The 27,188-nt window shown below is 42.8% G+C and overlaps 1 protein-coding gene across 4 annotated transcripts in view; it reads left to right on the top strand.

Annotated features, from left to right (window-relative positions):
- The first annotated feature begins 1,189 nt into the window (after window positions 1-1,189).
- LOC146858944 (uncharacterized) overlaps window positions 1,190-27,188 on the top strand; it is a 165,602-nt gene continuing 139,603 nt past the window's right edge. For all 4 annotated transcript variants that reach the window (XM_085649589.1, XM_085649587.1, XM_085649588.1 and 1 more), the window contains exons 1-4: window positions 1,190-1,478; window positions 4,265-4,397; window positions 6,609-6,719; window positions 17,811-17,921. In XM_085649589.1, the coding sequence (XP_085505715.1) occupies window positions 1,437-1,478; window positions 4,265-4,397; window positions 6,609-6,719; window positions 17,811-17,921 (397 nt within the window). In that variant the 5' untranslated portion in view covers window positions 1,190-1,436. The remainder of the gene's footprint in view (window positions 1,479-4,264; window positions 4,398-6,608; window positions 6,720-17,810; window positions 17,922-27,188) is intronic.

Raw genomic sequence — 27,188 nt, 5'->3', positions numbered from 1 at the left:
TCAGCCATCGCTTTTATGTATTTTGTTAGTATTTAACTACAGCAGTCTTTAGCGCTCTTTTCTGTGTCTGTATATAACCGCCTTTAGCAGTATCACTCCGTATAATGTACAATTCTATCTTGCGTAGCACCGCTGTACCACTGTGTAAGGCCTGACAAACAGGCTCCCGGCCGATGGCATGTAGATTCTTCACTCTGTTTTTGTAATCTTCACTTGTTTCACAGTGGCTGGAACTGCATTTTGACTCTACATGCATTAAGCGTCAATTCCGTACTTCGACAGCGACACAAGTGGCATGCACGAGCAGTCTGCCTGAGCCACAGCAAACTCTCTTGGAGAGCACAATTCTTTTTTGGGCTACTTATTCTGTTCTTGTCACCAGTTGTACCGTCTACCACAGCCTGGAGACACGCTAATGACTACGCCACACACAAAGCTTATTAATACACAGCTTTATTCTTCTGCGTGTAACTGCGAACTCAACATTCTAAACAAAGCTTCATTGCAATCCGCTTTAGCACTGATGTCATAGCTCTACGGAGTCCGGTAGGAACCAAAAGAGTTCCGTCATAAAAACTCGCAAGACACTACAACTACATCATCCATTTATTCATACCTACATAGTACAGATGGAATGTAGCTCACTTATAGTACTTTGAAATTTGAGCTTAATTGGGTCCATGTAAAAACACTTGTTCTTTAGGGATCTGAAAAACGCAGTCCTAAAAATACACTGTTTAGCAGCCTACATTGGTTGCATGCACGAATTGTCAGTTACCTGTTTAATTATGTAAACATACATATTTTTCCACCTTGATGCACTTAGCCAATTATTTAAACACTATATTCTTAAATTCCATAGTACACGGTATATGCAGTTGTTTCAATATTTTAGTTTAATTAAATAAAAAGAATTTTAAAATTAAATATGAGTAACACTCTGTTCCAGTAAAATACAGGCATTCATACTATTGATCAATACGAGCAGGTGTCGGCGAAGTTTCGTTTTTACCAATCCTGGCGTTGACGTTCTCCCAGTGAGCATGCGCACTGAGGCGAGTCATTCCCAAAATGCCTATGGTATTCGCCTGTCCTGTCTCGGAACGCTCGCTCTGAAGCATGTGGCAGAGGTGTCACCTGGAGCATGTTTTAGAGAAAAGTGTCTCTCCTCTCTGCGCACGCGCGGAACATTTTCAGCCGCATCAGAGATAGATGTTGCAGAAACGATCAGTAGTACGGAAGTGGTTGCTGGAATGGAAGGGAAGCTTCTTAAAAGAGATATTACGCCTACTGTTGCCTGAGCTGTATCATATTTAGTATTGTTTTTACGGGTGCTCCCTGCCTGTCTGTCCTCTCACAGAAGCTGTGTGCCTTTGGTAGCCCTCCACTTGATCCGGTTACATCTCCCGTACCAAATATCCATCTGTGGAATAACCATGAAAAGCAGAAAAGATGTATCCAGGAATGCGTCAGAGCGGGTAAGCAATGTCTTGACATATTCGGTGTATATAGGGCTTATGCTGCTTGGTTTATTTATAACCGACTTCCTGTATCCTGTTTATCTGTTTATCTTATGCGTCTCATTGATCTACGAACATGATTGCCCCTCCTTAACCCCCCTACTCCACTACGCACTAAAGGTCCCTAGAAGTAAGCCCCCCTGAAGTTATCGTTTAGACATTGACGTCGATTCACTAAAAAGAGGGTAAGGAACGGGACTTAACGCTCCCTTCGCCCCCCCCCCCCCCCCCCCCCCCATCCATGGCTGTCTTGATCTTATTCAACCCTCAGTGGCCTCCTGTGTACTGATGAAGAGCTGTTGGAAGGGAAAGAGAGTGCATTGCTCAACAGTGCTCTAAGAATTTGTGACAACGTCTCAACTGGTATATCATACAAAGGGACTGTTCATAAAAAGTGCATCAATTATATGTGATTGATGCACTTTTTATGAACAGTCCCTTTGTATGATATACCATTGAGACGTTGTCTTTTTGCTATAATACTTAACCGGTCTCAGCTGGGCCAACGGGTTTACTCCTGTTTCTGTTCACTAAGAATTTGTGAAACATCTCTCCCTGCTGCTTCCTTCATGGCCCAGATGCCAAGGATTGCAAGGACAGCGCCAGGTGTGCAAATTGCCATCTCTAGCGACACCCGATTGATGTTCACAGCAACCACTAACCACAGATACCTTTGTTGCTGTCTGTGAAAGGCTACTTCAACAGGGTAGGTCAAAGTTTAACAGTAAACTGCTCCCTCAAAAACCTAAACCCATTAAATGACTGACACATTTTCTCAGCTAACACTTGCCACCTTCCCTTAGATCCAAAACATCCTTTACCAGACCCCAGTCTGCTTATTTTGCGTGAATAACTTCCTTCAGCTCAGTCTCCTATAATGATAATACTACTTGGATTTGTATAGCGCGGCTTATCACCTGTGACGGTCTCTAGGTGCTGTAGACCTCTGTGGTTTTTCTCTTTTGGCCTACCAATTCCTTAATTTCCTTGTGGTAGATAGACCATCTGATATGTGTCTCCTGTGCATGTTGCGCTCCTCTGGAATGTTGGCCGTCAGCTAGTCTATGCGTACCAAAACAACGCCTTGTTTCCATTTGTATGTTCATTTTTTTCATTTTCTCTTCTTTCCCTTTTACTTCTAATGTTGTGTTATCGATCCTTTTACTTTCGCTAACTCATGACTTATAAGCTTCTAATATCTTTTTAAATTTAATGGAATAGCTAAAAATATGTCTTTCCAATGGCTAAACCTGCAAGAGTGTTTTTGTATGTGCTAAAAACTTCAGTAAAGAGATTTAAACCAAAATATGTCTTTCGTAAATAGATCCCTAATAGTAATAGTTTTTCTCAAGTAATCTTATAGAAAATAGAGTGTAGCACTTTTGTTTTAAATTCAGAACTTGAATAATTATTTTTTAAAAGTTGAATTAATTTATTGTTATTGCACTAGTTCGATATTATTTATTGCTTTAAAAGAAAAAAAAAAATACAAGATTTCACATCTCAAATAATAAATTCAAGGTAAAATTCACATATCCATTAAAAAACACACCAACCTACCTGGGCCATGACACCGTCCTAATATTCTGCCAATGACATAGTTATTATTTTAACCAGTTGAGGATCCATTTTGCAGCCATGGCCTCTGCTTCTTGCTCACCCAACATTGTCCCAACAAAAATAGCAACAGAGCATGGCATCATGCTGCAGGGTGCGCTGGTGCCCAAAACTCCCCGTGAGAGGCGCTGACACATTTGCTTTCCTTAGCGGCCTCTAGGTAGCTGAAGTTCTGTGCAAAACAAGAAATAAGATCATAAAAAAAATCTAAAAATGTCACCGTCCATTTGTTTCTCAAAATAAGTTAATGCAGTTTTCAAATAGTACAGTTTCTAGCAGCACAAACTGTAACCGATCTATAATCACAAGTACACCTAATTTGTACAAAAATCATCCCTAGTAAATGATTTAATGTCAGCCCCATACTGCGCAGAGCTTGGTGAACATGACTATCCCTGTCAAGGAACTGACAGAGAATTTCAGTATTCCTCAGGATTTATTTTTTTGTAATGGGTGAAATTATTGTTTTTACTACATAATTATCAAATATATTGGATAAAAAGTCATAAGTCTGACAGGCAGTTCTGAAGTAAAACTAATGACATTTTCCAGTACATCAGCACCTGGGAGAGGAGCTGAAAAGTTTTTTTTTTAACGGAAACATGAAATTGTGTACTTTCATTTATATGATATGTATCTGGCTTCGTTGGAGATTGCAACGTTTGGATACACAACCCACTACCTCAAAGGCCTCTATACATTTTCCCCGCATTCTGTAGTGCGTTTTCGGCTTGGGGGGGAAAAGAAGAACTGATTTTCTTAACAGGGTTGCAACCCTGGCAAGAAAATCAGTAGTTTCTTTTAATTCATTTCTCATGATGTGAACTAATTTAAAAGAAACTGTGAATGCGCCAAGGCTCATAAACACTAAATAAATGTACCATATTATCAAATGAAAATGTATGTTTATTTTATAACAATATAAAGACATTCATTCAGTCTTGACTTACATTGGCAAATTTATATTTCTAGCTTGCTCACATAAACAGATGGTTAATGTAGAAAAGCAATTTAATGAAGTTGCTCGTATTTGAACGCATGTAAAAAACCTCTTGTTGCACATACATTTCTCATTGTTTTTTATTTCACTTTTCCATGTTTATTAATCCGTGCTATCAATATTGCAGTTCCAGACACCGGTTACATTTTGTGACGTTGCTGCTTGTTTCTCCGAAGAAGAGTGGAAACTTTTATACGACTGGCAGAAAGAACTTTATAAGAATGTGATGAATGAAATTCAGCAAGCCTTGCTTTCTCTGGGTGAAGTTGTACTACTGTTTATTTTGATAAGTTGTTTTTACATTTTATGGAAGGTCAGTTTATCCAACACTTAGATCTTCTTGTGTCTCATACTATTACCTCCTTTCTGGTACTACCCATCATCACTGCTAGTCTTCATGATATGAATGCTCCTAAGTCTGGTACCAGTACAATGTAAAGGCTGTTCTTCTGCCCCCTCAAGGAATCAACGATGTTGCATCAAGGACGTGCTTAGGGAAAATGGTTCTTTTATCCGATGATTTTTTTCCCAATCCCCCACATGACCAACTTCCAAATCAGTCATGCACTATGCATTAAATTCATGTTATCTCTGCGTCGTTTGTACAAATTAATTTGCTGGAACCAATAAATTACTTATTGGTTAATTAATATTTCCTAAACTTCAGTGGTAGCTACCATTGTCTCATCCGCAGACACACTCTAGGTAAAATCAGTTCTCAGATGTATGAAAGGCCTGTTTTGGAGTGGATTTTACAGCCAGTGCGTGGATAGAAAGCACCTTCTTACATCCTTTGTGAATTTAAATCTGGTTTCTGTTTATGAGGCATTCCAAATGCATTAAGGCTGCATCTTAAACATAAACTATACTACTAGTTTTTGCTAGTTCTGCACAATTTGTATAGGGTTTTATATCACTGTAGAGACTGCGGAGCACTCACATCCTTCCTGCAGTTTATCTCCAAAACTCCTCAGCCTGCTGGGTATTGCTCCTGCTGAGAGTGTCCAACTCTAAGGGTCTTGTATTATAATATAATAGTATGGATGAGTTGTCTAAAATATCGTTTACAAAACTAATAAAATAGGATAAAACAAAATCTACACCCAATGGGCTGAAAGTTTTGTATAGCAGGTTTAGGACACAATATTTCTTTCAGATAATTTGTTAGTGATATTCTGATATACAGCAGACACTAACAGTGAGTGTTGTAGAGCTCAGTACCTTTAGGGTGCATCCAGCAAAACCCAGACTGGGTGCAGGACATTTTCTAAATTAAAAATAGACTTAAGAGCAGCACCTTATAGACTTAAAACTTGTTGGAGGCTTAAATCAGTATACTACTACAGAGACCAAAGCTAACTATCCAATCCTTTAAAAAATCAGGGTGCTTGAAGTGGCTATGTGAAGCGGAACCTTCCGATAATCCAGTGCCCATTTCTGTAGACCTGGGGTAGCATATGAGGTACTCATTCCTAATCTACACAAATCCAGTGTTTTTAGCTCAAGTAATAATGCTTCAGATTCAAAAACCCATTTCTTGTTTTTCCTCGTTTGTTAGCTTACAATAGATAAATAACTTTTAATTTACACATATCTCATTTTCACTATTACTTAGTAAGACATCCTATACATCATCAAATTAGTCAGATACCTATTGGTTCTGAATACCACTAAAAACAGGATGAATCATTTAAAAATCATTTAAAAAGTATAACAGGCATTGCTGTGCTTAAATAGCATAATACAGTACTGTGAACAGCAGGCTCCCATTCATTGCCTTTTTTGATCGAGTTGTCCTATTCCTACAAGATGTCACTTAAAAGAGCTAACGATCCCAGTCCTTGCTCAATATGATTTGTTTCTTTGATAGATTACAAATGACAAGATGTCCTAACCTTCTGAGGAGACAAATGAAAGAGAAGATTCATCTTGAGGTTAAGAACAACAAATAAAATAGCTGAGAATGTCATGCCCGACCAATAAATCTTTGGTGCTCCTATGTGGAGGAAATATGTAGCACATCAAAAGTTTTTGTGTGCATGTCTGTCTCTCTGTATCATGATGTACAACACTCTCCTCACTGTTAGTGAAGGTCTCGTTGATTTGTAGACTAAAACATTTGCAACAATTGCAGGTCTAGGCTACTCTGTGAGTGATGTTAGTTGAGCCCAGTATTTACTACGTGCCCCACACTTTGCACAATGAAATTAGCACTTTTTGCACACTGGTGGTAGTAGTCTTTTCAGAAACAGGATCAAGTGCCATTTGAACTCTCCACCTAATTGGAGCAAGTGCTTAAGTGGACCCCATTGCTATCTTGAGGCTGTTTTACCATTGTACACAATCATGTCCAAGTGACCCCACATGTGTTTCTGCCCACTATACAATGAACTACGGACAAGTTTACTTTCCGTCTTTCAAGTTTTCTTGCTCTTGTATTTTTTTGTAATAGCTTCGTTATTTATTAACAGGTCCTGTAATTGCCACATCTGTCTTCTCGCTAAGACCTAAACGAATAGAAGATCACCATCTGATCGACCATGGGGATGTCCTGATAGGCTGTAGTATGAACGTTTCTGAGGGTGAGTGTGAAAAACAGATATGATTTGTTTGGATCCAAGAGAAACATTTGAAATATTTTCTACTAAGTTACAGACATGCTCACAGTCTCCAGCAGAAAATAAAGGCATGATTCTGCACACAGGAGCTCTGATATGTGCATTATTACAGACATGCACATTGAATTAGTAGGAAATAGAGTTTTTCCTCCAAACACTATGCGCTCCTAAAGTCACAGATTTTAAAATCCTGGCAGACACTACAAGTACACTTAACAAGGCACATGCATGGTAAAGGCTCCCTCACAGGTTATATATGGTAATGAATATCTGTGCATAGGAGAGCGAGTGCTGGGAAATCCTTCCTAGTCATCATTCTCCAGTCATTTGTCAGAGTAGTCAAGGGTAGTACATGGGAAGATCCCCATTACCTGAGTTGAGGCTATTCCTGTCTAATCTCTCTAAGTGTCCACTCTATTTTCTTCTTTATTTTTATCTGTATCTATAATACTATTGGGCTACATATGCCTTTTATAGAAATATTATTTAGTTTACCAACACTTTATATTTTTATGGGTTATCTATGCACTCATATGGTCGTCCATACTTTGAGAACCATATGCAGTTTTGTTTTATTGTCCCTGAGCTGTCCCTTTGCCACCCATTCTGCCTCCTTAGTGCATACCTTAAGGCAACGCTATACACGCATTGCACAGGTGCTGACTGCTTTACAATATACAGTGTACCACATGTTACTTAGAAGACCGTAGGTTTGGGTGCTTCGTAGTAGCCAATGTCTGTCGGGTTCCAGTCCCTGTTTTCTTAACACATTCTACCAGTGTTTAGCCCCAAACCCCAAATAGACTGGTCCACACACATTATACCTACATGCAACACTTTTAAAATGTACTCAACCAGTGATGCATGAGGACATCAAGATTGTTACAGAGCATTTTAATAATTGGCTAACCAATCCATTAGATGCCACTTTCCTTTAACAAATGCCTATTCACATTGTACCAGCCCTTTGACCTCCCCAGGTATTCGGAGGTGCTAATTTTAGGTAAAAGTAGGTGCAATTAGCTGGAATGTAAGTGGAGACTATCATATGATCATGTGGCCAAGTCTCACTACAAATGAGAACTTAAGATCTATAGAGCTCTTGCTCAGAATTTACGCTCCAGCTGTTACAAAATTTGCGTTCTGTTTGCTAAAAAATCACATGAAAGAAATATGCAGGATAAAACTCTCTGGCCACACTTGAGGTAAGTACCTCAACGCCACCCAGCCCAAACTGAAAAAGTGTACTCTAGTTTGGCAGAGTTTTTTCACAACAAAGTTGCTTGCTTTTAGCATCTTTTGCTCGGGCCTCTTTGTCATATTTTTCTTCACAGATCAGTAAAACTCTGTCATGAACCTGTAGGAATTTGGATTTGTTTCACACAACTCCATTTTAATTAAGTTGCTATCTATTAATTCAGACTCCCCTTAGATCCCTGCACGGCCAAGATTTTCAAGACCATTGCACCAGCTGTAGTGCTGGTGATTACACTCATGTGCAATCAGTCACTAGCAAGGTTTCCGGTATAAGATTTTTGTAAGACCGCTTTGGGCTCCTTCTTTTGAAGAAACCATCGCTAGATCAGGGATCCTGTCAAATTATCGGCCAATTTCTCTTCTTCCTTTCATCACGAAAATTCTTAAAAATAGTGTTCATTCTCAATTGTCACGTTACATTGAAAATAATTTCTTACTTTTCACATTTCGGTTTTTGCCCTGCTCAAAGCTCAGAGACTGTGTTAATTGGTGCAGCGAATGACATTTGAATTATATGTATGTTAAGGGCTCATCAGTCTTGATACTCCTTGACTTTTTGGCGGCTTTTGACATGGTCTACAATGTAATGTTTCTGGACGGACTTTCATCTTCTGGCCTTAATAGCAAAATTCTGGCCTAGATAACTGCCTTTCTTACCTCCAGATCACGATCACATGCAGTAAAGTTATCATCTTTTTGATCTGTCTTTAAAGGTCTCTCATGCAGACTACCACAGGTATCTATAGGTGGCACCCCTTACTGATCAAATCACCTCCTTTGGCTTCCTATTGCATGCTTATGCAAATGACATGCAGATTATTTTGAGGTTAGATTGAGATCTTAATTCATCCAGGAGCAGTTTAAAAGCTGTCTTGTTGCAGCTAGCAATTGGATGAACATAAACTCCCTAAAAGTGAACTAAGATAAAACTAAAGTACTGATGTTTGGCGACCAATTGGTTTGGCCTCTACAATGGTGGCTTGAGCCTCTAGGCTTGTGTCCCTTTCTAGTTACTACATCTGGGTGTCATCTTTGACAATAAGCTTTCTTTTGCGGCCTACATCACTTAACATAATTTCTCTGCAGTTTTTGCCATGGTCTCCCACAGCACTCTCATCAGATGACTCCACGAGATTGGCATCCAAGAAGCCGCACTCAACTGGATTTGCTTTATCCTCACAGGAAGAACCCAAAGAATCAGACTGACACCCTTCACTACGGAAACCAAGAGCATGATCTGCGGAGTTCTACAGGGATTGTACAACAGCCCCACCCTGTACGTCTACATGACAACACTCGCCAACATCACAAACATCATCTTGTCTCAAGACATCACCATTATTTCCCACGCCAATGACACCCAATTCATCCTCTCCCTGACAGACAAGACAGCCACCACCAGAACCAATTTCACTAACTGCATGACCATAGTAGATGACGATGCAAACCAACTGCCTAAAACCCAACCCTGACAAAATGGAAGTGCTGGTCTTCAGTTGCAAATCCATCCCATGGAGCTCCATCTGGTGGCCATCGGAGCTAGGACCAACACCAACTAACCACGCAAGAAACTTGGGGATCATCCTGGTCGACAAGCTGAAGTTGACACAGTGAGCTCCTCCTGCTTCCACATCGTACGCATGCTACAGAAGCTGTTCAAGTGGCTGCCACAGAACACCAGACGGACCGTCACACAAGCACTCATCACCAGCAGGCTGGGCTATGGCAACACACTCTATGCAGGAATTTCAAAACAACTGCTACACAGACTCCAGATCATCCAGAAACCTGCCACAAGAAAGCTCTTCTGTCTCCCCATTCACAAATGCTGCCAATTCAAACTTCTCACACACACGTAGAAAGCCCTACACAACACTGGACCTGAATACCTCAACAGCCGCATACACTTTCACCAGCTGGCCAGACACCTAGGTTCTGCCTCACTCTCACTGGCTCACACACCCCACACCTGCCAAAGCAAAACAGGAGGTCTCTCATTCTCATACATAACACCCAACACCTGGAACAACCTCCCACAACACATCAGAGCCTCTTCCTCACTTCTTGAGGTCCTCGAGAGGCTGACAACCTTGCTCTTTGAATAACACTGTGAGGATTCCACACCTACATACCTGCTCATGGGCCGAGATACCCTCATGGGTGATTAGTGCACTATACAAATAAATAATATTTGTTGAGCTCCCGTCTTTTTTGTTACGCAAACTTCATCTTATACAAACTGTGGTAGCTAGGCTCATAATAGATATTTCTAAACAGGCTACAATTTCCACAAATCTCAATTGCCTTCGCTGGCTTCATATTAAATTTGGGATGCCTTTTTAAGGCACTATGCTTGTGCCACAAGGCCCTTTTAAACCCCCTTGTTCTAACTAAATGACTCAATTGTTCATTAGTTAGAATCTATCCAGAAACCTTCATCTGCCATCTTGGGCTCCATCCCCAGGTTCTAGAGAATATGCTTAAAAGACTTTTCCAGTGCTGACTGCCCTTGCTTGGAACCGATTGTCCTTCGCCATCCACACTGTCCCCATCTAAAGAATTTTCTCATAATCTTGTAAACTTTTAAAAACATCTTTTTAAACAACAATTCTAGTCACTTCTTTTGTGCTGCATGTGCTGCCTCATAGTTTATACCCTTGGATATCCGCACGCCTAACAAACCTAAATACAAATAACAATATCAATGTTTGTGATGGTCCTGCTACAATAAAAATGCTATTGGAGACATTGTCTGCATTGTATTTTGTAGACCTTTCAGAAACCTATCTGCTGCTAAAGTACTCCTGCTGCCTAGAACAAGCATCTGAGGAAGCCGAGTCTTCGCCCACCCGTCTCCCGCCGCCTGACCCTTGTTCCATCTGTGGGTCGGACCGCTGAGCGGAGCGCGGTGCTGCGGCTTGCCAAAACTACATTTCCCAGCATTCCCGGCGACGCTGACCGCGTCAATCGAGCGCCAGGAGGCGCATAAAATTGTTGTCACCCCGGTCGAGTGGGGAACCTTTCAGAAACCTATCTGCTGCTAAAGTACTCCTGCTGCCTAGAACAAGCATCTGAGGAAGCCGAGTCTTCGCCCACCCGTCTCCCGCCGCCTGACCCTTGTTCCATCTGTGGGTCGGACCGCTGAGCGGAGCGCGGTGCTGCGGCTTGCCAAAACTACATTTCCCAGCATTCCCGGCGACGCTGACCGCGTCAATCGAGCGCCAGGAGGCGCATAAAATTGTTGTCACCCCGGTCGAGTGGGGAACCTTTCAGAAACCTATCTGCTGCTAAAGTACTCCTGCTGCCTAGAACAAGCATCTGAGGAAGCCGAGTCTTCGCCCACCCGTCTCCCGCCACCTGACCCTTGTTCCATCTGTGGGTCGGACCGCTGAGCGGAGCGCGGTGCTGCGGCTTGCCAAAACTACATTTCCCAGCATTCCCGGCGACGCTGACCGCGTCAATCGAGCGCCAGGAGGCGCATAAAATTGTTGTCACCCCGGTCGAGTGGGGAACCTTTCAGAAACCTATCTGCTGCTAAAGTACTCCTGCTGCCTAGAACAAGCATCTGAGGAAGCCGAGTCTTCGCCCACCCGTCTCCCGCCGCCTGACCCTTGTTCCATCTGTGGGTCGGACCGCTGAGCGGAGCGCGGTGCTGCGGCTTGCCAAAACTACATTTCCCAGCATTCCCGGCGACGCTGACCGCGTCAATCGAGCGCCAGGAGGCGCATAAAATTGTTGTCACCCCGGTCGAGTGGGGAACCTTTCAGAAACCTATCTGCTGCTAAAGTACTCCTGCTGCCTAGAACAAGCATCTGAGGAAGCCGAGTCTTCGCCCACCCGTCTCCCGCCGCCTGACCCTTGTTCCATCTGTGGGTCGGACCGCTGAGCGGAGCGCGGTGCTGCGGCTTGCCAAAACTACATTTCCCAGCATTCCCGGCGACGCTGACCGCGTCAATCGAGCGCCAGGAGGCGCATAAAATTGTTGTCACCCCGGTCGAGTGGGGAACCTTTCAGAAACCTATCTGCTGCTAAAGTACTCCTGCTGCCTAGAACAAGCATCTGAGGAAGCCGAGTCTTCGCCCACCCGTCTCCCGCCGCCTGACCCTTGTTCCATCTGTGGGTCGGACCGCTGAGCGGAGCGCGGTGCTGCGGCTTGCCAAAACTACATTTCCCAGCATTCCCGGCGACGCTGACCGCGTCAATCGAGCGCCAGGAGGCGCATAAAATTGTTGTCACCCCCGTCTCGCGGGACGCGAGCGGGACGCCGGGCGAAGCCCGGGCCAAGGGCGGGCCCGTTTTAGCCCGTTCTAGACTGTGAGAGACTGGACTGGGCCAGCCCTCTTTCCCCTAACCTCAAATCCACCTGTGGTAAGACGATATATATTCATATTCAAAGTGTAATTGACTTATTATATTTACCATCAGGGCATTTCTGCTCAGGTTTGACTGATCATAATGTCGAGACAAAAAACACCTGTCACCCTGGCAAACACAATGGACAATTATTTGGTCCAGGTAGTGGCAAAGATTAATAATGATCGGAGGTCTTCCCTGGGACTTATGGATTCCCCACCTTGTGCCCAAATTAACCAATCAGGGATATTCCAGTCCGCTAGAGATGAAATCACCACCATCGACCCGATTGAGGACCCCTATGATTCTTCCACAATAAATGTATCCACGGCTTCTATTGTCCAACAACTTGATCCCTTTGTTGATCTACTCATCCTAGAAGAGCCAAATAAATCTGACACAATTGTGGAGCTAGATCCAGAGAGCAATACTCCTCCCACTCCTGTCCCTGCACCAAGAGCTAAAAAAGGGATTACTAAGGTACCTCCTAGAAGAGGTGGCCTACGTTCCTGTAAAACTAAATCTGTAACCCCACCAAGAAGAGCAAAGAAAAGGGTGGAAGAAGGGATAAGGAAAGAAGAGAACGAAAGTGTAGATTGGGAGGATACCTTTTTAAATAAGCTCATGGGAACACTGGAGTCCAAATTATCAGGGTTAATGAAACCTCTTATATCAAAAGTAGACCAATTAGCTAATAAAGTTAATAAATTAGAGACCCTCCTAAGAAAAACCAATGAGGGGGTGGGGGAAATATCAAACCTAATAATAACCAAATTTGAACATATAGAGGCTGCAGGGAAAACACTTGGGGGAACTTGCTCTGGACATGGTGAGACTCCTAATACCGCCTCAACATTAGAAACAGTACAACCAGTAGGCAATACTGCCTCTGAGACTCTTAATCCAGAAACCGGCCCAGTTGAATTAATCGTTGAAGCTTCCCCCTTGATTCTAGTACTTGCAAACACACCAACGCTGAAAATAGGGCAGATCGAGTCCGCGGACTCCTTACGAAATAAGGCTTTGCAGTGGCTTAGCAATAACATGCACATATCCCCCTGGGGTAAGGAAAAATTATCTGATGATCTGCTCATAGCAAGAAGGGTTAAGTGGATAGGCACCAAGGCAAAGAAATATCAAGGGGATTGTGTGGTTTTGAATTTTAAGGGCCCTGAAGTTTTATCTGATGTCCTACGGAACATCTTCCCTCCACAACTTAGAACAGCAGAAATAATACCACTGACACTGGATTTCTTCTATAGTAGAAGAGGACTAGTAGCTAAACCTAGCATATTGAGAACAAAGTGGACAGTTGTGGGAAATAGAAGGGCCAGGACTGACCCATTATACGAGTGGGGGTTAAGGTTGGATAACCACTACTCCGCGCTATCTGACCTAAACGAGTGTGATTGACTCGCATGTGCTTTTCCTGTCGCTCCTGAAATCCAGCTGCACCAGGGACATGATAGGACTTTTATTTCTAATGAGCCTGTATTAGATAAATTGACCCCGGTCTCTAAGGCATCCCCCACTCCCTCCCCAGAGGATCTAAGTAGAGTTTGGATGGGGCAAAAAAGAACACTAGAGGTAATTGAGAATCCACCAATATTGAATGGTGACTTAGCGCCAGGTATAGAACTCGAAGATCGAATATACACTTCTGATATTGATCAGATTCAGCACCAACTGGACATATTGCCATTATCTATTATTTCTTGGAATATAGCTGGCATTACAAACAAGCTAAACATCCCAGATTGGGTCGATTTTATCGACCTTTACGATATAATAATGTTGCAAGAAACTTGGGCGCTCTCCCCAATTTTCCGGCAAGGGTATTTGAACTTTCATGTCCCAGCCATAAGAAACCGAGTGGGTCGACACTCTGGGGGCCTGTTAATTTGGGTACGTCAAACATTGAATTGCTCAGTTAAACAAAGGTCTATACCCTCTAATGATATTATAGCTCTTGACATTAGTTGGCAAAATGGTCAACAACTAGCCCTGTTCAATCTCTATTCCAGGGGAGTTGGTAGGGGTAAACCATCAGAGACCCTAACGACCCTCGAGCACTATATTGAAATGCTACCAGTGCTACCCCATGTAATAATAGGCGGGGATTTTAACACCACCTTCGAACCTTTGGGCGAAGAGGATAGGACCCTGGCCGAAGATGAGGATACCAAGTGGAGAATTCCCCAACTGGATATCCCAGCAATTAGAAAATGGAGCACAGTAGCAATCCAACTGAAGAGTCTTTGTCTATCAAGAGGGCTCAGAGCAGTAAATGGACGGGCATCCTCTGATTTAATGGGGAAAAATACATTCGATAACGGTCGAGCAGCCAGCAGAATAGATTATATACTACTGGACGTAAGGGCTTGGGATAAATTGGTGGATATGGAAGTGAAAGACAAAATAGAAAGTGATCATAATCCACTGTGCCTGACACTCCATCCCTACCATGAAATGTCCGATCTTCCAAGAGGGAACCAAATGGTGACGCAAGATCTTGTAAGCTCAAACAATCTTCGCCACCTGAAGTGGAGTATGCTCTTAGAAGATGTTGTCAATCTAGAGACTCTAAAGGAATTAGTGGTGACCGAGGTATTCAAGATTAAGTGCCATTATGGGAGGACTGATTTTACAGACTACATGATGGCTGCCCACGAGAAACTATTTTCGAAAATTCAAAGTTTCTTTGTCAAAACAGTAGCCTCAAATAAAAAGAAAAAAGTCCAAGAGAGTAAAGGGTGGTATGACAGGAGTTGCAGGATAGCACGAGATAACCTTAGCGTGGAACTGAGAACAGGAAATGCAACAGCAGTAAGGTTGGCGAGAAACCAGTATAGACAGGTCCAAAAACTGGCAAAGAAGCGTTGGGATGAGGAATGTTGGCGCGAACTCAAGGAGGCGTGTGCCTCCAAGGATTCTAAGCGCTTCTGGACCACAGTAAAATGGGAAAAGGGTGGCACAGCACTCCATCCTACGAACCATGTTTCGAAAAGCAATTGGGTGGAATACTTCCAACCACAGTATGCTTGTAATCCCATATTTATCATTGGTTGTCCGCCTCCACAAGTCTTCTACAAATCTCCAATATTTGTTGAAAAGGATGTGAGCATTGTACTGGATTGTGTGGCTGGGGGCAAAGCTCCAGGCATGGATGGAATTCCGGCTGATATATTTTTATCGGATCGTAATTCCTGGTGTACCTATTTTGCAATGCTGGCTAATGCGGTGGCAATGGGAGGGAAAGTGCCTGCCTCATGGAAGGGAGCCGAAATTATTCCCATATTCAAGAAAGGTGATAGAACCCTGGCCAAAAATTATAGACCCATTAGTCTGATTGATACAGCACAAAAACTAATGGGCCGATTAGTCCAAAATAAACTGCAGCAATGGATCAACGAAAATAATATCTTGTCATCTTATCAAGCTGGATTTCGCCCTCTAACTAGCAGCGTTGATCAAGTCCTCCACTTTTTAACCATCTACTGGAGAAATGTTACTCTAAAGAAGGGGACATTGTATGCAGTTTTTGTGGACCTAAAAGCCGCTTTCGACTTGGTCCCCAGAGAAAAACTCTGGCAGACCTTGGCGGACGTGGGCTTAAGCCAGGAATTGCTTACGCTCCTTGTTCGTCTCCACGAAAATAATTTTGCAAGAATAAGGTGGGGCAAGCAAGGAGAAGTAACTGATCCCTTTCCGGTAGAACGTGGGGTGAGGCAAGGGTGTGTCCTAGCACCGACTCTCTTCTCAATTTATATAAATGGTATCGTTGAGCATCTAGAGAAGATTGCTAGTGACGCCCCAGTAATCGCAGGCTCTCGTGTACCTGTCCTCATGTTCGCGGATGACACGCTCTTACTTTCCCGCACCCCCAGTGGGCTTCAAAAAGTGGTTGATGCCTTTGGTATATTTTGTGACGAGAGGGGCCTTGAACTGAACACCTCCAAAACAAAATTCATGTGCCTCAACCAGCAGTCCACCTTCAAAGGTGTAATAAAATATAAAGGTACACCCTTAGAAAGGGTGGACTCTTTCTCTTACCTAGGTATCACTCTACAAGGAAAAATGAGTTGGAAACCACACATAACCACAACTTTACTAAAGTTTAGGCAGCTAGCAGGCGCAATTACCCTAAAACACCGCTCCTCGCTGACAAAGCCAGTAAATTGTGTGTTGGAAATATATTCTATGAAAGTACTGGGGGCTTGCTTATATGGCTCTGAATTATGGGGGTTTTCTAATTTGAGAGAACTGGGCCGAGCAGAAAACAGGTTTTTACGAGGGATTGTGATGGTCCCCCAAAGCACACCCACAATCCCACTAAAATTGGATATGGGAAGAAAAGGAATAGAGGACATAGCGAGGCTACGCCCTCTTCTATATTGGAGACGGATTATGGTGACCCCAGAATTAAGCCATTATGCGGCGGCACTGACGGACGTTATTAAATTCGACCGTTTCCATACTATCCCATGGCTAAGGGAGCTCCGGGGACTCCTTATAAAATTGAACTTGAATCATCTATGGGACACCAAAGACGTAACCTGCTTTCCTACGAAGGCAAAGCTGAAAGATCTATATTGGGAAATGGTATATCTTACAATGTTTAGTGACGGCACAAGCACAAGCCTAACATCTCGCTTCTTAGACATAAAAATGTACCCTTCTTGCGAAATTTTTTGGGATATTATTGAAAAACCCTATGATAGAAAACTTTATTTTCAATTTCGCATAGGTACACTCCCGGTGAATGCGTTTAAGAAGCACTGGTCCCCAGCATGGGATGAACATTGCCACCACTGTAATGAACAAATTGAGCACATTTCCCATCTTTTGTTCTGTTGCCCATTGTACTCGTCCCCAAGACGTAAATGGTTAAAACCTGTGTGCTCTAGTTTGGGAACCCGCAGCCAATCCGTAGCCCTAAGGATACTTGAAACAGATTGTTCCATATTGCTTGTGGTTGGGGTAGCAAAATTTCTGGCTTGGTCATGGTTAATTCGTACTCGTTCACTTATGGTAATCGCATCGTAATGAAATTATGTATATTCCTAATCTTGCACTTTGCCATATGGATTATTGTATTTTATTTATAGAAAAATCTATATTTTAAGAAATCTGATAAATTGAAGTACTTGTATTCTTATTATGTATTTATTCGACATTTCATGTTTAATATGTATTTTTAGAAGTATTTTTTATATGTAGTATTTATTGTATTAGGGATAGGGGAATGCTTTTATGACAAATGTCGAATAAAGCTTTAAAACCAAAAAACCAAACCTTTGTAGACACTAGAAATACACTATTTCTGGCAAATCTTTAGGATGTCATAAACACTGATTTACATAAGTCAATAAAACACAGCGGTACCTCAGAAATTCACAAAAAATAAGTACTAAAAATCCTAATTATGTGTTTATTCATTAATAGGTACCACTGCTCTTTCCGATGTGTTGCTCCAGAAAACCAAACAAACAAAAGAAGCCCAGATGGACCATGAAGACACAGGTCAGAGTGACAGCTGTGAAGGTAACATTGCAGGTGAGGAAGAAGGTATGGGGAACTTGACTCAAAATGATGTACATGAGATACATACATTGTACGTAACAAGATTAAAAAGGTAAAAACCTCTGCTTTTAAGAACCTTCATATTGCCCAAAAAAAGAATATTTATCATAAATCTGAGAGTTTCACCTGTTCTGCAACAAGAGTTAAGCAACTTTTCATAACAATTGGATTTGAAGTCTTGGAAAATGCTATACTGCTATACTGGAACCACCACTTGACTCTTCGGGCCTTATTCTCCACTGACCCACTCTTTCAGGGTCTTCATGTTTCTCCTTCTGTAAGACTAACTCCACTTTCGAAGATCTTTGTTTGTTGTCAGTAACGCTTCTGAACGTATTCCTTTTGTACTCCAGGCTCAATCTTTCTCAGTTTTCCTTCCCTCTGGTATAATACCACTGATTATAAAATAGAACTTGGACTGAGCTATACAGGCCCTAGTTTCATTGTAATTCCAATTTTTATTTATTTTTTAAATTTGTAAGGTGCTACAGCTACCCAAAAAGGGTTTCCTGGCGCCGAGACACAGCATAACGATGTCAGGAGAATTTACTGGCTATTCTTGTTATTGTTCGAATAGCCAGGTCTTGACGTGCCTTCTGAACCTGACATGGTTTTCCTCCTTTCGAATGAAGGGAGGGAGTGCGTTCCAGAGGGATGGTCCAAGGTGGGCGAAAGATCTGCCTCCCATTCTTGCCAATTTAAATCTTGGTACACAGAAGTTGGTAGCTGATTGCGAGCGAAGATTACGCTTGGGAGTGTAGGGGTGAGCCAGAGCTAGAAGGTATTTGGGTGCAGGACCTGCTTTGATTCTGAACATGTAGTTCAGGGCTTTAAAACGGATTCTGGTTTCTACCCTGAGCCAGTGGAGTTCCCGACGGTAGCTCGAGACTCCGGAATTTTTAGGGATTCTGCACAGTAGTCGGACTGCAGCGTTCTGGACAAGTTGTAGTCGACTGACTACCGCTTTATTTGAGCCAAGGTACAAAATGTTGCCGTAGTCAAGCCGTGATGTTATGAGGGCATTGACTACGGTCTTTTGAGTGGAAGAGGGCAGCATCCAAATGATTTTCCTCAGCCATTTGATGATGGTAAGGCATAGGCCGACAACTTTGTTGGCCTGTTGGCTCATGGAGAGGGAGCTATCCAAGATGACTCCCAGATTACGAACTTGAGTCACTGGGGTAGGAAAATTACCCATCTGGTTTGGCCAGTGTGAAGGATTCCAAAGATCTTGACGTTTTCCTAAGAGAAGAATCTCTGTCTTGTCTCCATTGAGCTTTAATTGGTTTCTTGTCATCCAATTAAGGATGTTTTGAAGCCCTGATTTGAGGAGAGATGGGAATGTCGGACAGGATTCAGATAGGGAGAATATAATTTGGGAATCGTCGGCGTAGGTCATGAGGGTAAGTCCAGATTTTTTGGCTAAATCAGATAGGGGTCTGAGGTAAAGATTAAAAAACAGGGGACTCCATATAGATCCCTGTGGCACGCCGTGGGGGGCATTGAAGGTGTCGGAACAGGCCAGTGAGGATGTTATTTGGAACGTCCGTTCCGCCAGGAAGGATCGAATCCAGTTAAGCGCTTTTCCACGGACACCATTTCTGTATAATGCCTTGATGAGAGTTTCGTGGGATACGGTGTCAAAGGCCGCGCTCAGATCTAAAAGACCGAGCGCGACCGTCTGACCTTTATCGAGGAGATTCCGGATATGTTCCGTAACTCCTAGAAGGGTGGTTTCTGTCGAGAAGCCAGCCCGAAAACCCGATTGTGAGGGGTGCAAAAGCGAGTTTTCTTCGGCAAAGGTGGATAGGACCGAGTGGACGTGTCTCTCCAAGCATTTGGAGAAGGCAGGGAGCAGGGATATGGGTCTATAGTTGGCTGGACTTTCCGGATTTGCTGTGGGCTTTTTTAGCAATGGCGTTATCATGGCGTGTTTCCAGAGGGTCGGGACTGTAGAAAGTTCAAACGAGGAGTTAAGCGTATCTACGATGATTTCCAGGGAGCGATCGTCCAGTTGTTTAATTATTTTAATCGGGATAGGATCCCTGGGGGAGCCGGACTTGATGTTCTTAAAAATGGTTTTCAAAATGGGAGACCAGGCTTCCAGGGTATTTTCACAGGAGGGAGCATGTTCCGAGTCAGAAAAAGGGGGTGGATCATTATTAATGTCCCTGATGATTTTCTCGATTTTTTTCAGTAAAGAAACATGCTAAATCTTGGCATTGTTGAGTGTTCAGTGGGGGAGCCGAGGCTGTGGTTTGTGCGCCTGCTAGTTCTTTGACTATGTTGAACAAAGTTTTCGGCTTATTTGTTGCTTCCGTAATGGTATGAGAAACGAATGAGGCTCGTGCTTTTGCGCAGGCAGTATGATATAAATTCCTGGCTTCATGGTAGGTCTTTTTTGCGTCAGGGGCGTAGTCTTTTCGCCATTGACGCTCAAGTGCCTTGCATTTCGATTTTTCAGTTTTTACAAAGTCATTGAACCATGGGGCAGGGTGGCGGTGTCTATTTCCTTTGATATGAGGGGTGGGTAAACAGTGATCAGCGGCGTCGCTGAGCCATTTGTGAGTAGCTACCGCTAGGCTGTCCATGTTGTGACCGTTTCTAGGAGGGTTTTCATGGAGTGCTAAATTTAGTTTGGCCAGGTCCAGTAGCTTCCAGTTTTTCCTGGACGTAGCTGGAAAGTCAGATTGCATAGTGGAGGTAAGTGGGGGATTTACGCTGAATTTTATTAAATGATGGTCAGACCAACAAATGGGAGTGGTGTTATGCCATTGTAGCTTGTTGATATTGGAGATAATGGGGTCGAGCAGATGGCCCGCTTTATGTGTAGGTTCAGTATTGACTAAGGTCAAATTTAGGGCCTTCAAATCATCTAACAAATTAGAGCAAAAGGGAATGGAAGGGTCATCAAGATGTAAGTTTAGATCACCAATAAGTGAGAAATGTTTTGAGGCAATGTAGTATGGAGTGATATAGTTGGCTAAATTTGATGCCCATTGGGATGAATTTCCGGGGGGGCCGGTATATCAATAAGCCTGACATCGTGAAGTTCGGGTTCAGAGAAATTTTGACAAAGCCGACTTCGCAGTCAGGGATGGCAACTTGTTCTAACGTACATTTCAAGTCTCTGTTAAAGATAATTGCTATTCCACCTCCTAGCTGTTTATTTCGATCTATCCTAGTGATTGCATAATTGGCGGGGAGGGCAGTAGCAACGTCTGGGCCAGCACTCTCGTGCAGCCACGTCTCTGTCAAGAAGAGGACGCTAGGGTTATCATCCAATAGGAGGTTGAAGATGTCCAATTTGTGTTTAGGTAGTGAGCGGCAGTTTGTACTGTAGAACACGTATTTTTGTGCCTCAACGTTGCAAGGCTGTTTGCGTTTCCTGTGCCTCCTAGCAGCGTCAGGATAGGGTTGGCGGATGGTGGTGATAAGTTTGCAGTTTTTGCAGGAGGTAACTCCTGTTTTGTGAAGATTGAGTGTTGTGCACCTCATGTTAGTGATTGGGCGTAGCGCTCTTAGTTCCGCAGGGGATCTTACCAGCCTTTTGTGGGTGGGGGGAGCATAGTCTTCTGCTCCATGCCCCGTACTGGCCCAGACGGGCACAGACGGGCTAGTCTTTGGCGTGTCTTCGGCGTGTTGAGGGCGCGCCCGCTGCGCTCGTCTGCTGCGCTTCCGAGGAGTGTGCATAGTTATGGGGAACCGGTCCCCGGAAGCTTGTTTCCTTCCCAGTATAAGAATTGGCTTGGTAGTTTGGTTTGCCCTGTTCCCATCATGCACTGGGACAGGTACAGACTAATTTGCACGTAGCCAGGTTCTGAGCTGGGATGGTGCAGTGAGCTAAAAAACGGTGATGGATTAAAACCATGATCTCTTGACTTGGTAAGAGTATTCTGCATCATTCAGAAACTCTGTCCATCACCACCCCCTTTTTCCCAAATCGATAGTTATGGGGAAGAGGAGGGGGTGTGGCTGGTTGGGTTTTTCACGTACACATTTCGACTCTGAAAAAGAAAGCAGACCATATGAAAGAGAAAATTTGGACATTGGTTTGTTTAAAAACAGATTTCTGTGTTTATTCTATATTCTGGGTGGAGTAATGAGTCATAATCGCATTTTATGTCAAAACCTCCCTATCTCTCAAGATAAACATGTTACTATGGTATATATCGATAGCCCCAAATCAGGGAAGATATGACTCTTTTCTGTGTTTCAGAGGATGTCTTGGTGACCTCTCTGTGGTAGAGTTTTATGATCTTTCATTGCACTCCACTGCTGCGTATCAAAGTTTGGCTCAGATCCATATGCTTTTAAGATGTTGGTATTAGAGTAACTTGTCTGGCTGTAGGTTGTAGGCAATGCCAGCCTTGCAGCTTTCAGCTGTTTACTTAACAGATCTCAGTGTCATGTGGCACATCGACAGCAATAAATAAATAAATGGAAACTTCACATGGGACCATGTTATTTGGTAGGGGCAGCAGAGTGGTCAAGACAGGTATAGTAAAGTTCTGTCTTCTCTATGGTTAGGTGGTTCATTAATATTTGAAGAGGGACTGCACTGCCCCACCTGTGAGGAATGTTTGGCAGGTGGGGTTGGGTACAGATTTCCTGTATGGTTGGGGGTGATTATCAGTTTCATACAAGTGTAATGGAAATGGTCTTACTGCGGATACTCTCACTGTAACCTGTCCTTTGGAGTACTGTGAAGTTCAGCATTCATGATAAAAGTGTAGCATTGTTCCACTGCCTGTGCAGTGGCCTTTCTGAGACTATTGAAGGCTATCCACCTGTGCTCAGAAGCAGTGGAATAGCTCGGTGATGGGGACTGTGTCCCCAGCCAGTGAAGTTCAGGACATTTTTGTCAAGTTAAAGTTAAGTTCTCTGAGGGTGTATGACAGCCAGATGTTGGGGTGTCTAGGGCGCAAGTGGGGGTGTCTGGAGGATTGATGACACTTTCTGAAGTTTGCTGATTGTGTCTAGAGGAGAGATCTGAGGGTTTCTCAGGGTTCAGCAAGGTACTTATGAGGAGCTGCACACACATCTGAAAGCTAGCACAGTGTTGAGCTGATTTGAAGTGTAAAGACCAGCTGTGGTGACTGAAGACAGGATGACCAGCATGTTGGAGGTACCTAAGAGTAAACTTAGGGTCTGTGAGGGCTAATCAAAAGTGGATTAGGACCCGCTGGAGGGCATAGAGAGGTAAGATGTTTAGTGTCTCTGGAAGCAAGCTCAAGGATTCTGAGGGCATTCTGATTGTATCTAATGAGATCTAACAATCTGATCAAGTCTGGATGTTGAAGGTGGGATGAGGACTGGCTGAGGTAGATAATTACAAAGAAGGAATGTCTGAAGGCTAGCTGAGCTTTACAATCTCTGAGTTTGTGCAGGGGACAGCCAGAGAGTATAAACCAGGCAAATCTGTATATTTTTCAGAGATGTTTTTCATCACCAGTTACGCCTGTGGTATGGGTTACTACAATCCTCATTTTTAATGTTGACATTTATGTCTGCTTAAAGACTTAAATGATTCAAGTCTATGGCACACAGATTAACATCCTTACAAAGAAGTTTAGTTCTGTCAGTCAATACATTCTCTGGCTTCTCATTTTTAGGTCTCGCTGAGCCCAGCGCATGCGCTGGCTCGGAGAGACATTTTGTAGGATTTTCAAAGTGCTGCTGGCTGGCCTAATGCTTGCGTTCACGCGATCGTGCACGCGCGCACCCGGCCGCCAGCAGCATTTTGAAAACTCGTGCGTATCAGTTTAATGTAATTTAGATAAAAAATGTTTTAACTCTGAACGTTTAGAAACACGCAGAGAGATTCTGTCTTTCCTGTAATAATTTAGTTTGTGGAAACAATAAACGTTACCATAAATATCTTCTTCTGCTGATCACTGTTAGTTTTAGAAAAATAGATCAGAAGAATGAAATGCCAGCTCCCGTTGTCGTTGTTTAAAGTGCAGCAATAATTATGCTTTGTGTCCCGTCTTTTATCTTGGCTGCTGGCTCTGCAAGCAGGCATTACAACTCAACTGTGATACCTTATTACAGTTCAGCAGCTATGACATTTCGTTACTACAGGTGACTAGAGATTTTAAGGATTGCAGATTCCTTTGTATTACACACTGTATATCTATCTAAGCACATGTCCTTCTTTGTCATTCATCGTTTTGTCTCCAGTTTGAAAGACCAGCCAGCGCACTGAGAAGAAAAAAAAACCCTTGTCCTAACTCAGACTACATGTGGTATTTCTTGATCTGTCAACAGACCAGTTTGTCACCAGAGACACTTGTGATGTCACTTCCAATTAAACTCCATTTACTTCACTTTAAAGTGGCTTATTTTGGAAAACCAATGTCAGTCACACAATGCATATAATAGGGGGAAAGACTTGTGTCTAAGATGTGATGTGTATGTGCACCTACAGTAGAGTGGTAAACCAACCCTGTAGAGAAATGGTATGGTCCGAAGGTTAAGCAGCCTGTTGTGGAACATGGAGACTTGACTTCTGCCCCAGCTTCTCCACTTGAGTAAAAAGTGAGATAAAATAATTTTATCTCACCAATCCACTGTGCCCAGTTACACGCACTATATAAAATCCTTTGCATTAGCATTTATACACAGAAAATTAAAGCTGTTGGTGTTAACTGAGTCACAGAGAACAACAATAACAACCATTCAAACTGAGTGATTTACTGTGTGAAAAATTCTTCTTGGCTGGGACTTTGGGAGACTTTTCAAGTTGAGCGAAACAGCTGTGTGGACTGTTAGTCTGACTAGCACAATTTATCTTGTTAACACCTGGCATGATGAGTATAAGAAATGGGCAGAGACACCACCTGTTGTTGGACATCCTTGTCAGATTCTACACAGTGGCGGCCGGTATGTTTTGGAGGGGGACGGGACGGGACACACACACACACACACACACACACACACACACACACACACACACACACACACACACACACACACACACACACACACACACACACACACACACACACACACACACACACACACACACACACACACACACACACACACACACACACACACACACACACACACACACACACACACACACACACACACACACACACACACACACACACACACACACACACACACACACACACACACACACACACACACACACACACACACACACACACACACACACACACACACACACACACACACACACACACACACACACACACACACACACACACACACACACACACACACACACACACACACACACACACACACACACACACACACACACACACACACACACACACACACACACACACACACACACACACACACACACACACACACACACACACACACACACACACACACACACACACACACACACACACACACACACACACACACACACACACACACACACACACACACACACACACATCCTTGTGGGGACTATGTGTGAACACCTGCCTTGTGGGGACTAACCTTTCCCAATGATTTAAAAATATGCCAATAACAGAAATATGTTAAGAAAAAATTCATAAAACAGGATCCTGCTTCAAATTTGCAAAAATATTGTTTTTTAATCGTGCGTACAGAACCATCCTTGTGGGGTCTTGAACATGTGTTACCATCCTTGTGGGGACTTACTCAATAATTATCATTTGTGATTGAATGCCTTCATAAACAAATGGCTAAATGTAATTTTTCAGTGCTGTACTTAAATTACATGATAGTTTAGTCATATATAAATAGCTCATTGTGTCCTACGAGCACACAGGACATGGACTGTGATGATAATGAATTTCTCAGCGGAGGCCTATAGCATATGAAGTCCCTGGAAAGAGATTTACAGATATTTAGCCTGTTACTGAGTGCTCACAAACTTTCAAGAATAAGGAAACAACACAATGTTAAGATTATTTAGAGGCCAAACATCCTGCAATGTGGTCGGATAGAAAAGTCAAGTTGAGATTACCTAGTTCATTTTCATCAACCTCGCCATTAGGCATCATTTTCTTTGCATGTTATGCGATGATAAGCCCCAAAGATTTTGTATGTTCTTATAGTAATGTTCTACAGTAGACAGAGAGAGTAATTGATGCTAATCATTTCAAGCCACTGCAGAGATAGGGCATGATTTTTTTTAAATTGTGTTTCAATGTAGTCACTCCCAAGTTCCTATAGGCATAGTGTGTGTTTATATTTATGTTCAAGTCCTGCCTAGATTATGTGTGGTTTTACTAATGCTTAAGTCCCCAATGAGGTGGTATTTGATACTAGTTACGTTTTAGTCACATGAGATAGTTTGTCATTATAGGGATGGCAGGTTCTCACACAGATAGTGTGTGATTATAGACATGTTGAAATCCTCCAAAACAGTGTCCGATGATAATCATGTTTGATCATAGTCAGGTCCCTCTACAGATAGTGTACAATGACAGTCATGCTGCAATTCATGCAAATATAGAGTGTTATTCAAGAAGTGCCCATGTCCCCATAGAGATAGTGTGTGAATATTGGCATGTTCAAGTCCCCACAAAGATAGTGTGTGATTATTGGCATGTTCAAGTCCCCACAAAGATAGTGTGTGATTATTGGTGTATTCAAGTCCCCGTAAAGATAGTGTGTGATTATTGGTGTGTTCAAGTCCCCACAAAGATAGTGTGTGATTATTGTTGTGTTCAAGTCCCCGCAAAGATAGTGTGTGATTATTGGCATGTTCTAGTCCCCGCAAAGATAGTGTGTGATTATTGTCACGTTCAAGTCCCTGCAAAGATAGTGTGTGATTATTGTCATGTTCAAGTCCCCTTAGAGGAAAGTGTGTGATTGTCATGCTGAAGTCCCCGCAGAGATAGTGTGTGATTATTGTCATGTTCAAGTCCCCTCAGAGATAGTGTGTGATTGTCATGCTGAAGTTCCAAAATTGAATTTTTGGACATTTGGATACAGATTGTAGATGAGAAGATTGAGGTTAGTCTCTACACGAAGCCTACAGCCAAGAATACACTTCTTCAATACTCTAGTTACCATCTTCGTAGTCAAAAAGACAACATTCCCTTCAGCCAATTCCTACGGTTACGCAGGAACTGTACTTCGATACAGAACTACGACCTTCACGCTGAAGAACTTAAACAAAAATTTGCCAGTAGGGGCTATCCTTTCAAACTGATCAAAGAGGCCTACAAAAGAGCAAAGTACTACGATAGAACAGCACTGTTACAGAATAAAGCAACT

This window comes from Triturus cristatus, chromosome 3_2 (assembly GCF_964204655.1).
Source record: "Triturus cristatus chromosome 3_2, aTriCri1.1, whole genome shotgun sequence".
Taxonomy (NCBI): Eukaryota; Metazoa; Chordata; class Amphibia; order Caudata; family Salamandridae; genus Triturus; species Triturus cristatus.
This window is presented reverse-complemented; position numbering and strand designations above follow the sequence as displayed.